Raw genomic sequence first — 15,238 nt, 5'->3', positions numbered from 1 at the left:
GATCACAGGGCTCTGCTGTTGACCAGGGATCATAGAGCTCTACTGTTGACCAGGGGTCATGGAGCTCTACTGTTGACCAGGGTTCATAGGGCTCTACTGTTGACCAGGGGTCATGGAGCTCTACTGTTGACCAGGGATCATAGAGCTCTACTGTTGACCAGGGCTCATAGGGCTCTACTGTTGACCAGGGATCATAGGGCTCTACTGTTGACCAGGGATCATAGAGCTCTACTGTTGACCAGGGATCATAGAGCTCTACTGTTGACCAGGGATCATAGAGCTCTACTGTTGACCAGGGATCGTAGAGCTCTACTGTTGACCAGGGATCATAGAGCTCTACTGTTGACCAGGGCCCATAGGGCTCTACTGTTGACCAGGGATCATAGAGCTCTACTGTTGACCAGGGCTCTACTGTTGACCAGGGATCATAGGGCTCTACTGTTGACCAGGGATCACAGGGCTCTACTGTTGACCAGGGGTCATAGGGCTCTACTGTTGACCAGGGATCATAGAGCTCTACTGTTGACCAGTGATCTACTGTTGACCAGGGATCATTGAGCTCTACTGTTGACCAGGGATCATAGGGCTCTACTATTGACCAGTGATCTACTGTTGACCAGGGATCATAGGGCTCTACTGTTGACCAGGGATCATAGGGCTCTACTGTTGACCAGGGATCATAGGGCTCTACTGTTGACCAGGGATCATAGGGCTCTACTGTTGACCAGGGATCACAGGGCTCTACTGTTGACCAGGGCCCATAGAGCTCTACTGTTGACCAGGGCTCTACTGTTGACCAGGGATCATAGGGCTCTACTGTTGACCAGGGATCATAGAGCTCTACTGTTGACCAGGGCCCATAGAGCTCTACTGTTGACCAGGGATCATAGAGCTCTACTGTTGACCAGGGATCATAGAGCTCTACTGTTGACCAGGGATCACAGGGCTCTGCTGTTGACCAGGGATCATAGAGCTCTACTGTTGACCAGGGGTCATGGAGCTCTACTGTTGACCAGGGTTCATAGGGCTCTACTGTTGACCAGGGGTCATGGAGCTCTACTGTTGACCAGGGATCATAGAGCTCTACTGTTGACCAGGGCTCATAGGGCTCTACTGTTGACCAGGGATCATAGGGCTCTACTGTTGACCAGGGATCATAGAGCTCTACTGTTGACCAGGGATCATAGAGCTCTACTGTTGACCAGGGCTCTACTGTTGACCAGATATCATAGAGCTCTACTGTTGACCAGGGCCCATAGAGCTCTACTGTTGACCAGGGCTCTACTGTTGACCAGGGCCCATAGAGCTCTACTGTTGACCAGGGCTCTACTGTTGACCAGGGATCATAGAGCTCTACTGTTGACCAGGGATCATAGAGCTCTACTGTTGACCAGGGATCATAGAGCTCTACTGTTGACCAGGGCTCTACTGTTGACCAGGGCTCTACTGTTGACCAGGGCCCGTAGAGCTCTACTGTTGACCAGCCGTACCCTCCCTCAGCTTCAGGATTGAACTCATCATGGAGGCATAACATGGAGGCATGCCTAGTGGTTAGAGCGTTGGACTAGTAACCGAAAGGTTGCTGGATCGAATCCCCGAGCTGACAAGGTCAAAATCTGTCGCTCTGCGCCGGAGCAAGGCAGTTCCCCAGGAGCCCCCCTCCCCCCCCCCCACCCCCTCCCCCACCTCCCCCTCTCTGATTCAGAGGGGTTGGGTTAAATGCGGAAGACACATTTTCAGTTGAAGGCATTCAGTTGTACAACTGACTAGGTATCCCCCCTTTCCCTCCCCTCTCGTACGCGTTCCAGATTCAGGCTCTTACTCGTGGAATCATAAAGATGGGACATGTCTGGTATTTAGTCTCAGGCATAACAAGCCTGGCTAAACACCTTGTTATTGATAGAACACAGGTCTGGAGGGAACGCTCTTACCAACAGCACCCTCTGAATACCAGCTCTTACCAACACCACCCTCTGAATACCAGCTCTTACCAACACCACCCTCTGAATACCAGCTCTTACCAACACCACCCTCTGAATACCAACACCAACCTCTGAATACCAGCTCTTACCAACACCACCCTCTGAATACCAGCTCTTACCAACACCACCCTCTGAATTCCAGCTCTTACCAACACCACCCTCTGAATACCAGCTCTTACTAACACCACCCTCTGAATACCAGCTCTTACCAACACCACCCTTTGAATACCAGCTCTTACCAACACCACCCTCTGAATACAAGCTCTTACCAACACCACCCTCTGAATACCTGCTCTTACCAACACCACCCTCTGAATACCAGCTCTTACCAACACCACCCTCTGAATACCAGCTCTTACCAACACCACCCTCTGAATACCAACACCAACCTCTGAATACCAGCTCTTACCAACACCACCCTCTGAATACCAGCTCTTACCAACACCACCCTCGGAATTCCAGCTCTTACCAACACCACCCTCTGAATACCAGCTCTTACTAACACCACCCTCTGAATACCAGCTCTTACCAACACCACCCTTTGAATACCAGCTCTTACCAACACCACCCTCTGAATACCAGCTCTTACCAACACCATCCTCTGAATACCAGCTCTTACCAACACCATCCTCTGAATACCAGCTCTTACCAACACCACCCTCTGAATACCAGCTCTTACCAACACCACTCTCTGAATACCAGCTCTTACCAACACCACCCTCTGAATACCAGCTCTTACCAACACCACCCTCTGAATACCAGCTCTTACCAACACCACCCTCTGAATACAAGCTCTTACCAACACCACCCTCTGAATACCTGCTCTTACCAACACCACCCTCTGAATACCAGCTCTTACCAACACCACCCTCTGAATACCAGCTCTTACCAACACCACCCTCTGAATACCAGCTCTTACCAACACCACCCTCTGAATACCAGCTCTTACCAACACCACCCTCTGAATACCAGCTCTTACCAACACCACCCTCTGAATACCAGCTCTTACCAACACCACCCTCTGAATACCAGCTCTTACCAACACCACCCTCTGAATACCAGCTCTTACCAAAACCAACTTGTGTGGGCTCCAGGGAATTTCCCTTTGGTGCAGATCTAGGATTAGCTTCCCTTCGCCCTATCCCCCCCCCCCCCCCCCCCCCCCCCCATCCTCCAGTGATTTTTAAAAACTTTTTCCTCAAGTATAAATACAGTCAAGTACACACACTAAAGGGTAAACAAATATGTTTTTAACATCACATTAGACAACTGCACACTTCAAGGAGGTGGGACATTCAAGCAGGTTTGGGACATTCAAGGAGGTTTGGGACATTCAAGGAGGTGGGACATTCAAGGAGGTGGGACATTCAAGGAGGTGGGACATTCAAGGAGGTGGGACATTCAAGGAGGTGGGACATTCAAGGAGGTGGGACATTCAAGGAGGTGGGACTTTCAAGGAGGTGTGACATTCAAGGAGGTGAGACATTCAAGGAGGTGGGACATTCAAGGAGGTTTGGGACATTCAAGGAGGTTTGGGACATTCAAGGAGGTTTGGGACATTCAAGGAGGTTTGGGACATTCAAGGAGGTTTGGGACATTCAAGGAGGTTTGGGACATTCAAGGAGGTTTGGGACGTTCAAGGAGGTTTGGGACGTTCAAGGAGGTGGGACGTTCAAGGAGGTGGGACGTTCAAGGAGGTGGGACGTTCAAGGAGGTGGGACGTTCAAGGAGGTGGGACGTTCAAGGAGTTGGGACGTTCAAGGAGGTTTGGGACGTTCAAGGAGGTTTGGGACGTTCAAGGAGGTTTGGGACGTTCAAGGAGGTTTGGGACGTTCAAGGAGGTTTGGGACGTTCAAGGAGGTTTGGGACGTTCAAGGAGGTTTGGGACATTCAAGGAGGTTTGGGACATTCAAGGAGGTTTGGGACATTCAAGGAGGTTTGGGACATTCAAGGAGGTTTGGGACATTCAAGGAGGTTTGGGACATTCAAGGAGGTTTGGGACATTCAAGGAGGTTTGGGACATTCAAGGAGTTGGTCTGATGGTCAGATGTGATGTCATCCCATTGTTTGCGGGAACGATAAAGGACCCCCCCCCGCGTGTGCCATGTCATGTATACCTGGTCCAGCTATTGAGATGTGCCTTTTGTTAAGTAAATCCATAAATGAGGTGAAAAGGAATGGATTTGTATGAATTTGTAGGATCCCCTCATATAATTGCAGACCAATACCCAACTACCCACTTAATTAGTTAGGTCGGTTCAGAGGCATTAAGGTGGTAGGATGTCGGGTGGGGGGGCGTATAAACTACATCTTATGTTTCTGTGCAATAATTATTGTTAAAACTTAAATACAAATATATTTAAAAAAAAAAGATGAAAAGGAGACTGGAGGAGGACTTTAACCATGAGTGGAAAAAAACGGACCCCAGGATCAGCGGAGGCTGGTGGGAGGAGCTATAGGAGGACGGGCTCAATGTAACGGCTTGAAGGGAATCCACAGAACGGAGTCAAACATGTCGTTTCCGTACGTTTGATACAGTTCCATTTGTTCCATTCCAGACATTACAACGAGCCCGTCCTCCTATAGATCCTCCCACACGCCTCCTCTGCTGAACATACTGCAGGAAGCCAAAGCTGTTGTAGGGCCTGTGTACCAAATGGCACCCTATTCCCTATATTTAGGGCACTACTTTCGACCAGGACCCATAGAGCTGTGGTTGAAAGTAGTGCACTACGTAGGGAATAGGGTGCCGTTTGGAGCCAACACTTCACTGCCTCATGGTTGGCTGCCTGCAGCCTGCCTGTGTACTGATGTAGGTGAAAGGTCAGCCTTAATGACTACATTATCTTCATTGTGTCATTATCTCTCCTCTGAGCCCAGTTGGAGGGTGAAGTTGCCCCCAAATGCTGATCCTGGGTCAGTGTAGCTTTTTTCCCCCCCACTAATGATGAAGGTAAGGATTGATGGAGGGGAAGCTGATCCTAGATCTGTACCTAGGGGAAAGTTCAGCCTTGGAGTTCTGAGCCCTCTGAATGTAGCCTGGTCCCAGATCTGTTTATGCTGTCTTGCGATCTTCCAGGATGTTGTCATGCCAAACATGTATTGGCAAGACAGAACAGATCTGGGACCAGATTACTCATGAATTAGCTCTAATCCTTTCTTTAAACCATGAATATCCTCTGATGTCTCCTTTAATCTGTTTTACAGGACTGACGGAGGGAATAACTGTGTGGGACCAGACAAGTCCTACAGCTCCTGTAATATCCAGGTAAACAACATGCTAGGATTGTAAAATTCCCCAAATCCCCCAAAACTTTCTCTCACAGACTATTACTGTTGGTGTAACTCTCTCTCTCAGACTATTACTGTTGGTGTAACTCTCTCTCAGACTATTACTGTTGGTGTAACTCTCTCTCAGACTATTACTGTTGGTGTAACTCTCTCTCAGACTATTAGTGTTGGTGTAACTCTCTCACAGACTATTACTGTTGGTGTAACTCTCTCTGACTATTACTGTTGGTGTAACTCTCTCTCAGACTATTACTGTTGGTGTAACTCTCTCTCAGACTATTACTGTTGGTGTAACTCTCTCACAGACTATTAGTGTTGGTGTAACTCTCTCTCAGACTATTACTGTTGGTGTAACTCTCTCTCTGACTATTACTGTTGGTGTAACTCTCTCTCTGACTATTACTGTTGGTGTAACTCTCTCTCAGACTATTACTGTTGGTGTAACTCTCTCTCAGACTATTACTGTTGGTGTAACTCTCTCTCTCTGACTATTACTGTTGGTATAACTCTCTCACAGACTATTACTGTTGGTGTAACTCTCTCTCTGACTATTACTGTTGGTGTAACTCTCTCTGACTATTACTGTTGGTGTAACTCTCTCTCAGACTATTACTGTTGGTGTAACTCTCTCTCAGACTATTACTGTTGGTGTAACTCTCTCTCTCTGACTATTACTGTTGGTATAACTCTCTCACAGACTATTACTGTTGGTGTAACTCTCTCTCAGACTATTACTGTTGGTGTAACTCTCTCTCTGACTATTACTGTTGGTATAACTCTCTCTCAGACTATTACTGTTGGTGTAACTGTCTCTCAGACTATTCCTGTTGGTGTAACTCTCTCTCAGACTATTACTGTTGGTGTAACTCTCTCTCTGACTATTACTGTTGGTATAACTCTCTCTCTCAGACTATTACTGTTGGTGTAACTCTCTCACAGACTATTACTGTTGGTGTAACTCTCTCTGACTATTCCTGTTGGTGTAACTCTCTCTGACTATTCCTGTTGGTGTAACTCTCTCTGACTATTCCTGTTGGTGTAACTCTCTCTCAGACTATTACTGTTGGTGTAACTCTCTCTCTGACTATTACTGTTGGTGTAACTCTCTCTCAGTCTATTACTGTTGGTGTAACTCTCTCTCTGACTATTACTGTTGGTGTAACTCTCTCTCTGACTATTACTGTTGGTGTAACTCTCTCTGACTATTCCTGTTGGTGTAACTCTCTCTCAGACTATTACTGTTGGTGTAACTCTCTCTCTGACTATTACTGTTGGTGTAACTCTCTCTGACTATTCCTGTTGGTGTAACTCTCTCTCTGACTATTACTGTTGGTGTAACTCTCTCAGACTATTACTGTTGGTGTAACTCTCTCTCTGACTATTACTGTTGGTGTAACTCTCTCTCTGACTATTACTGTTGGTGTAACTCTCTCAGACTATTACTGTTGGTGTAACTCTCTCTCTGACTATTACTGTTGGTGTAACTCTCTCTCAGACTATTACTGTTGGTGTAACTCTCTCTGACTATTACTGTTGGTGTAACTCTCTCTCTGTCTATTACTGTTGGTGTAACTGTCTCTCAGACTATTACTGTTGGTGTAACTCTCTCTCAGACTATTACTGTTGGTGTAACTCTCTCAGACTATTACTGTTGGTGTAACTCTCTCTCTGACTATTACTGTTGGTGTAACTCTCTCTCAGACTATTACTGTTGGTGTAACTCTCTCTGACTATTACTGTTGGTGTAACTCTCTCTCAGACTATTACTGTTGGTGTAACTCTCTCTCTCAGACTATTACTGTTGGTGTAACTCTCTCTCTGTCTATTCCTGTTGGTGTAACTCTCTCTCTGTCTATTACTGTTGGTGTAACTCTCTCTCTGACTATTACTGTTGGTGTAACTCTCTCTCAGACTATTACTGTTGGTGTAACTCTCTCTCAGTCTATTACTGTTGGTGTAACTCTCTCTCTGTCTATTACTGTTGGTGTAACTGTCTCTCAGACTATTACTGTTGGTGTAACTCTCTCTCTGACTATTACTGTTGGTGTAACTGTCTCTCAGACTATTACTGTTGGTGTAACTCTCTCTCTGACTATTCCTGTTGGTGTAACTCTCTCTCTGTCTATTCCTGTTGGTGTAACTGTCTCTCAGACTATTACTGTTGGTGTAACTCTCTCTCTGATTATTCTTGTTGGTGTAACTCTCTCTCTGTCTATTCCTGTTGGTGTAACTCTCAGACTATTCCTGTTGGTGTAACTCTCAGACTATTCCTGTTGGTGTAACTCTCTCTGACTATTACTGTTGGTGTAACTCTCTCTCTGACTATTACTGTTGGTGTAACTCTCTCTCTGACTATTACTGTTGGTGTAACTCTCTCTGACTATTCCTGTTGGTGTAACTCTCTCTCTGACTATTACTGTTGGTGTAACTCTCTCTCAGACTATTACTGTTGGTGTAACTCTCTCTCAGACTATTCCTGTTGGTGTAACTCTCTCTCTGACTATTACTGTTGGTATAACTCTCTCACAGACTATTACTGTTGGTGTAACTCTCTCTCTGTCTATTACTGTTGGTGTAACTCTCACAGACTATTCCTGTTGGTGTAACTCTCTCTGACTATTCCTGTTGGTGTAACTCTCTCTCAGACTATTACTGTTGGTGTAACTCTCTCTGACTATTCCTGTTGGTGTAACTCTCTCTGACTATTCCTGTTGGTGTAACTCTCTCAGACTATTACTGTTGGTGTAACTCTCTCTCTGACTATTCCTGTTGGTGTAACTGTCTCTGACTATTACTGTTGGTGTAACTCTCTCTCTGACTATTACTGTTGGTGTAACTCTCTCTCTGACTATTCCTGTTGGTGTAACTCTCTCTGACTATTCCTGTTGGTGTAACTCTCTCTCAGACTATTACTGCTGGTGTAACTGTCTCTGACTATTCCTGTTGGTGTAACTCTCTCTGACTATTCCTGTTGGTGTAACTCTCTCTCTGACTATTCCTGTTGGTGTAACTCTCTCTGACTATTCCTGTTGGTGTAACTCTCTCAGACTATTCCTGTTGGTGTAACTCTCTCTGACTATTCCTGTTGGTGTAACTCTCTCTCTGACTATTCCTGTTGGTGTAACTCTCTCTGACTATTCCTGTTGGTGTAACTCTCTCAGACTATTACTGTTGGTGTAACTCTCTCTCTGACTATTACTGTTGGTGTAACTCTCTCTCTGACTATTACTGTTGGTGTAACTCTCTCACAGACTATTACTGTTGGTGTAACTCTCTCTCTGACTATTACTGTTGGTGTAACTCTCTCTCAGACTATTACTGTTGGTGTAACTCTCTCTCAGAGCTACCAGAGTACTTGGATCTTTCAACGAAATGATTTTGCCTTTTTCATCTCTTTTGATATTTTAAATAGAAATTATCTACAAATATTGAAGTGTAAAAGCCATTCATAGTTAATGAAGTATTATTTAATATCGACCACATGGAGAATTCAATAAAAACATTTTTTTTTTTATATGAACAGGGACTTGCTAAAGTGCAAAATTCTGCATTTTGACACGTTCCTCTGTCAAGCCTGTGTAACTCGTCAACCCTGTTACGGACAACCCTGTTACGGTCAACCCTGTTACGGTCAACCCTGTTACGGTCAACCCTGTTACGGTCAACCCTGTTACGGTCAACCCTGTTACGGTCAACTCTGTTACGGACCACCCTGTTACAGTTAACCCTGTTACGGTCAACCCTGTTACGGTCAACCCTGTTACGGTCAACCCTGTTACGGTCCACCCTGTTACGGTCCACCCTGTTACGGTCCACCCTGTTACGGTCCACCCTGTTACGGTCCACCCTGTAACGGTCAACTCTGTTACGGTCAACCCTGTTACGGTCAACCCTGTTACGGTCAACCCTGTTACGGTCAACCCGGTTACGGTCAACCCTGTTACGGTCAACCCGGTTACGGTCAACCCGGTTACGGTCAACCCGGTTACGGTCAACCCGGTTACGGTCAACCCGGTTACGGTCAACCCCGTTACGGTCCACCCCGTTACGGTCCACCCCGTTACGGTCCACCCCGTTACGGTCCACCCCGTTACGGTCCACCCCGTTACGGTCCACCCCGTTACGGTCAACCCTGTTACGGTCAACTCTGTTACGATCAACTCTGTTACGATCAACTCTGTTACGATCAACCCTGTTACGGTCAACCCTGTTACGGTCAACCCTGTTACGGTCAACCCTGTTACGGTCAACCCTGTTACGGTCAACCCTGTTACGGTCAACCCTGTTACGGTCAACCCTGTTATTTTATTTGGCACTAATTAGTTACTTACTATTACTTTCTTTTATTTAACCTCTTGAGATGGGAAAACCTTTTTTTTATTTTTACATTAAGTTGAACATGTCCTCTTTATGACAAAATATTCAAATTAGGTGACCAGGTTACACTTTTTTTAAAGGCACCGGATTGGCGGAACGACTCAGTTGTTAATCTTTGGGGACCATTTTATTTTATGTTCAGTTCATATCACTGATAGGAAAAAACAAACAAGGGTTGTTATATAGTAATATACTCTCTGTCGGCCTATGCCCTGACCTCTGACCCCTAATTACCCCTGACTCCTAACGCCTGACCCCATTACCTCTCCTTGTGTATCACCCAGGACTGCCCAGAGGGATCTAGAGACTTCAGAGAAGAGCAGTGTTCTCAGTTTGATGGATCTGACTTCCAGGGAAAACGATACAAATGGCTCCCATACTATGGAGGTGAGTCAGAAGGGCCTAAGGGCCGGGACTTTATACAGGTTTGGTAATGACTGTATAATGTTTTGTAATGACTGTATACGGTTTGTAATGACTGTATAACGGTTTGTAATGACTGTATAACGTTTTGTAATGACTGTATAACGTTTTGGTAAAGACTGAGTACGGTTTGGTAAAGACTGAATACGGTTTGGTAAAGACTGAGTACGGTTTGGTAAAGACTGAGTACGGTTTGGTAAAGACTGAGTACGGTTTGGTAAAGACTGAGTACGGTTTGGTAAAGACTGAATACGGTTTGGTAAAGACTGAGTACGGTTTGGTAAAGACTGAGTACGGTTTGGTAAAGACTGAATACGGTTTGGTAAAGACTGAATACGGTTTGGTAAAGACTGAGTACGGTTTGGTAAAGACTGAATACGGTTTGGTAAAGACTGAGTACGGTTTGGTAAAGACTGAGTACGGTTTGGTAAAGACTGAATACGGTTTGGTAAAGACTGAGTACGGTTTGGTAAAGACTGAGTACGGTTTGGTAAAGACTGAGTACGGTTTGGTAAAGACTGAGTACAGTTTGGTAAAGACTGAGTACGGTTTGGTAAAGACTGTATACGGTTTGGTAAAGACTGTATAACATTTGGTAATGACTTATAATACAGCGAAACTGAACAGCAATGTCCAGCAGACCACTGGAATATATTACTGGTAAAGTTATGCAAATGACAGATGAGGAAGGGCGACCTAAAGGTGTGTTTGTGTTTCCCACCAGCTGACAACCTGTGTGAGCTGAACTGTATGCCCAGAGGAGAGAACTTCTTCTACCGTCACAGGACAGCTGTGGCCGACGGCACGTCCTGTCACCCCGGGAGGAAGGATGTCTGTGTTGATGGAGTCTGTAAGGTAGGTGTGTGTGTGTGTGTGTGTGTGTGTGTGTGTGTGTGTGTGTGTGTGTGTGTGTGTGTGTGTGTGTGTGTGTGTGTGTGAGGTAGGATTAAACTTGAGGCTTAATAACAGAAGGGCGTTGTGATTATCAAGGGGGGTTGGATAGAATTTATCAACATGTTTCACTCTGACTTCAGTTTCCCTATAACTTCAGTTTCCCTATAACTTCAGTTTCCCTATAACATCAGTTTCCCTATTACTTATAACTTCAGTTTCCCTATAACTTCAGTTTCCCTATAACATCAGTTTCCCTATTACTTATAACTTCAGTTTCCCTATAACTTCAGTTTCCCTATTACTTATAACTTCAGTTTCCCTATAACTTAAACCTGTATTGAGTTGTGTGACAGCCTTCTACTCTTCCTGAATCCCACTGATTCAGGAAGAGTAGAAGGGACTCAACCAGGCAGTTAGGGACTGGTGTAAACCTACAGGAGGGTAGCTCTGCAGGAACAGGGTTGGAGAGCCCTGGTGTAAACCTACAGGAGGGTAGCTCTCCAGGAACAGGGTTGGAGAGGCCTGGTGTAAACCTACAGGAGGGTAGCTCTCCAGGAACAGGGTTGGAGAGGCCTGGTGTAAACCTACAGGAGGGTAGCTCTGCAGGAACAGGGTTGGAGAGCCCTGGTGTAAACCTACAGGAGGGTAGCTCTCCAGGAACAGGGTTGGAGAGGCCTGGTGTAAACCTACAGGAGGGTAGCTCTCCAGGAACAGGGTTGGAGAGGCCTGGTGTAAACCTACAGGAGGGTAGCTCTTCAGGAACAGGGTTGGAGAGGCCTGGTGTAAACATACAGGAGGGTAGCTCTCCAGGAACAGGGTTGGAGAGCCCTGGTGTAAACATACAGGAGGGTAGCTCTGCAGGAACAGGGTTGGAGAGCCCTGGTGTAAACCTACAGGAGGGTAGCTTTCCAGGAACAGGGTTGGAGAGCCCTGGTGTAAACATACAGGAGGGTAGCTCTCCAGGAACAGGGTTGGAGAGCCCTGGTGTAAACCTACAGGAGGGTAGCTCTCCAAGAACAGGGTTGGAGAGCCCTGGTGTAAACATACAGGAGGGTAGCTCTGCAGGAACAGGGTTGGAGAGCCCTGGTGTAAACCTACAGGAGGGTAGCTCTCCAGGAACAGGGTTGGAGAGCCCTGGTGTAAACATACAGGAGGGTAGCTCTCCAGGAACAGGGTTGGAGAGCCCTGGTGTAAACATACAGGAGGGTAGCTCTGCAGGAACAGGGTTGGAGAGCCCTGGTGTAAACATACAGGAGGGTAGCTCTGCAGGAACAGGGTTGGAGAGGCCTGGTGTAAACCTACAGGAGGGTAGCTCTCCAGGAACAGCGTTGGAGAGGCCTGCTCTAACCCATGTCCCTGTCTCCCTCCCTATTCCCCGCTGTAGCGTCTGGGCTGTGACAACATGCTGGAATCCCTCCAGCAGGATGACCCCTGTCTGCAGTGTGGGGGCAACGGACAGTCCTGCTACCCCGTCAGGAGCACCTTCAGCATGAACAACCTGCCCAAAGGTACAGTACTCTTACCTCTTCACCTAAGGATCCATGGCTCGAGCTCGCGTTACAGCCCACTCTCTGTACATCAGTGTGTTCACATAGCATGTCTCCATGGTATTGACTCTTCATGTCCACTGATATCTTCTATCTCCCAGACTATAACCAGCTGTTCTATCTCTCCTGTTCTCCTCCCTCCCAGACTATAACCAGCTGTTCTATCTCTCCTGTTCTCCTCCCTCCCAGACTATAACCAGCTGTTCTATCTCTCCTGTTCTCCTCCATCCCAGGGTATAACCAGCTGTTCTATCTCTCCTGTTCTCCTCCCTCCCAGACTATAACCAGCTGTTCTATCTCTCCTGTTCTCCTCCCTCCCAGACTATAACCAGCTGTTCTATCTCTCCTGTTCTCCTCCCTCCCAGACTATAACCAGCTGTTCTATCTCTCCTGTTCTCCTTCATCCCAGGGTATAACCAGCTGTTCTATCTCTCCTGTTCTCCTCCCTCCCAGACTATAACCAGCTGTTCTATCTCTCCTGTTCTCCTCCCTCCCAGACTATAACCAGCTGTTCTATCTCTCCTGTTCTCCTCCCTCCCAGACTATAACCAGCTGTTCTATCTCTCCTGTTCTCCTCCCTCCCAGACTATAACCAGCTGTTCTATCTCTCCTGTTCTCCTCCCTCCCAGACTATAACCAGCTGTTCTATCTCTCCTGTTCTCCTCCCTCCCAGACTATAACCAGCTGTTCTATCTCTCCTGTTCTCCTCCCTCCCAGGCTATAACCAGATGTTTATCATCCCTGTGGGAGCCACCTCCATCCACATCAGAGAGACTGTTGCCACTCGTAATTACCTGGGTGAGTCCCTAACTGCCCGGGTGAGTCCCTAACTGCCCGGGTGAGTCCCTAACTGCCCGGGTGAGTCCCTAACTGCCCGGGTGAGTCCCTAACTGCCCGGGTGAGTCCCTAACTGCCCGGGTGAGTTCCTAACTGCCCGGGTGAGTCTTTAATTCCTTGGATAACCGGATGACTGGGCTAGAGATGACAGGACATGAGATGGCAATAGGACAGTTGTACCAGAAAAGCTGTGTTCTATGGTGGTGTAATGATCTGTGACTGAACTCTAGTCCTTCTGTCTGTAATGATCTGTGACTCTGAACTCTAGTCCTTCTGTCTGTAATGATCTGTGACTCTGAACTCTAGTCCTGCTGTCTCTAATGATCTGTGACTCTGAACTCTAGTCCTTCTGTCTGTAATGATCTGTGACTGAACTCTAGTCCTTCTGTCTCTAATGATATGTGACTCTGAACTCTAGTCCTTCTGTCTGTGATGATCTGTGACTGAACTCTAGTCCTTCTGTCTTTAATGATCTGTGACTCTGAACTCTAGTCCTTCTGTCTCTAATGATCTGTGACTCTGAACTCTAGTCCTTCTGTCTCTAATGATCTGTGACTCTGAACTCTAGTCCTTCTGTCTGTAATGATCTGTGACTGAACTCTAGTCCTTCTGTCTGTAATGATCTGTGACTCTGAACTCTAGTCCTTCTGTCTGTAATGATCTGTGACTGAACTCTAGTCCTTCTGTCTGTAATGATCTGTGACTCTGAACTCTAGTCCTTCTGTCTCTAATGATCTGTGACTCTGAACTCTAGTCCTTCTGTCTCTAATGATCTGTGACTCTGAACTCTAGTCCTTCTGTCTCTAATGATCTGTGACTCTGAACTCTAGTCCTTCTGTCTCTAATGATCTGTGACTCTGAACTCTAGTCCTTCTGTCTCTAATGGTCTGTGACTCTGAACTCTAGTCCTTCTGTCTCTAATGATCTGTGACTCTGAACTCTAGTCCTTCTGTCTCTAATGATCTGTGACTCTGAACTCTAGTCCTTCTGTCTCTAATGATCTGTGACTCTGAACTCTGACTCTACTGTGTGTGTGTGTCTTATATCTGTCTCTGTCTCTGCCCGTCTCTGTCTGTGTCTGCCTGTCTCTGTGTCTGCCTGTCTCTGCCCATCTCTGTCTGTGTCTGCCTGTCTTTGTCTCTGCCTGTCTCTGCCTGTCTCTGTCTCTGCCTGTCTCTGTCTCTGCCTGTCTCTGTCTCTGCCTGTCTCTGTGTCTGCCTGTCTCTGTCTCTGCCTGTCTCTGCCCGTCTCTGTCTGTGTCTGCCTGTCTCTGTCTCCTCCTGTCTCTGCCCGTCTCTGTCTGTCTTTGCCTGTCTTTGTCTCTGTCTGTCTCTGCCTGTCTCTCTCTGCCCGTCTCTGTCTGTCTCTGCCTGTCTCTGTCTCTGCCTGACTCTGCCCATCTCTCTCTGTCTCTGCCTGTCTCTGTCTCTGCCTGTCTCTGTCTCTGCCTGTCTCTGCCTGTCTCTGCCCGTCTCTGTCTGTCTCTGTCTGTCTCTGCCTGTCTTTGTCTCTGTCTGTGTCTGCCTGTCTCTGTCTCTGCTCGTCTCTGTCTGTCTCTGCCTGTCTCTGTCTCTGCCTGTCTCTGTCTCTGCCTGTCTCTGTCTCTGCCTGTCTCTGTCTCTGCCTGTCTCTGTCTCTGCCTGTCTCTGTCTCTGCCCGTCTCTGTCTCTGCCCGTCTCTGTCTCTGTCTGTGTCTGCCCGTCTCTGTCTGTCTCTGTCTGTGTCTGCCTGTCTCTGTCTGTCTTTGTCTCTGTCTCTGTCTCTGTCTCTGCTCGTCTCTGTCTGTCTTTGTGTCTGTCTGTCTGTGTCTGTTTCACCAGCCGTTAAGAACCTTCGTGGTGAGTACTACCTGAACGGCCACTGGGTGATTGAGTTCTCCAGGGCCAC

General features: G+C 47.0%; 1 protein-coding gene across 1 annotated transcript in view; it reads left to right on the top strand.

The window, feature by feature from the left end:
* LOC129813286 (papilin-like) overlaps positions 1 to 15,238 on the top strand; it is a 78,675-nt gene that overhangs the window by 19,974 nt on the left and 43,463 nt on the right. Inside the window, exons 4-9 of the mRNA XM_055865609.1 lie at positions 5,190 to 5,250; positions 9,935 to 10,037; positions 10,798 to 10,928; positions 12,352 to 12,475; positions 13,232 to 13,312; positions 15,172 to 15,238. The exon at positions 15,172 to 15,238 is cut by the window's right edge and continues 106 nt beyond it. Coding sequence (XP_055721584.1) covers positions 5,190 to 5,250; positions 9,935 to 10,037; positions 10,798 to 10,928; positions 12,352 to 12,475; positions 13,232 to 13,312; positions 15,172 to 15,238 — 567 coding nt within the window. The remainder of the gene's footprint in view (positions 1 to 5,189; positions 5,251 to 9,934; positions 10,038 to 10,797; positions 10,929 to 12,351; positions 12,476 to 13,231; positions 13,313 to 15,171) is intronic.

This window comes from Salvelinus fontinalis, chromosome 16, assembly GCF_029448725.1.
Source record: "Salvelinus fontinalis isolate EN_2023a chromosome 16, ASM2944872v1, whole genome shotgun sequence".
NCBI classification, from domain to species: Eukaryota; Metazoa; Chordata; class Actinopteri; order Salmoniformes; family Salmonidae; genus Salvelinus; species Salvelinus fontinalis.
The sequence above is the reverse complement of the archived record's forward strand: the minus strand, read 5'-3'. Positions and strand labels throughout refer to the sequence as shown.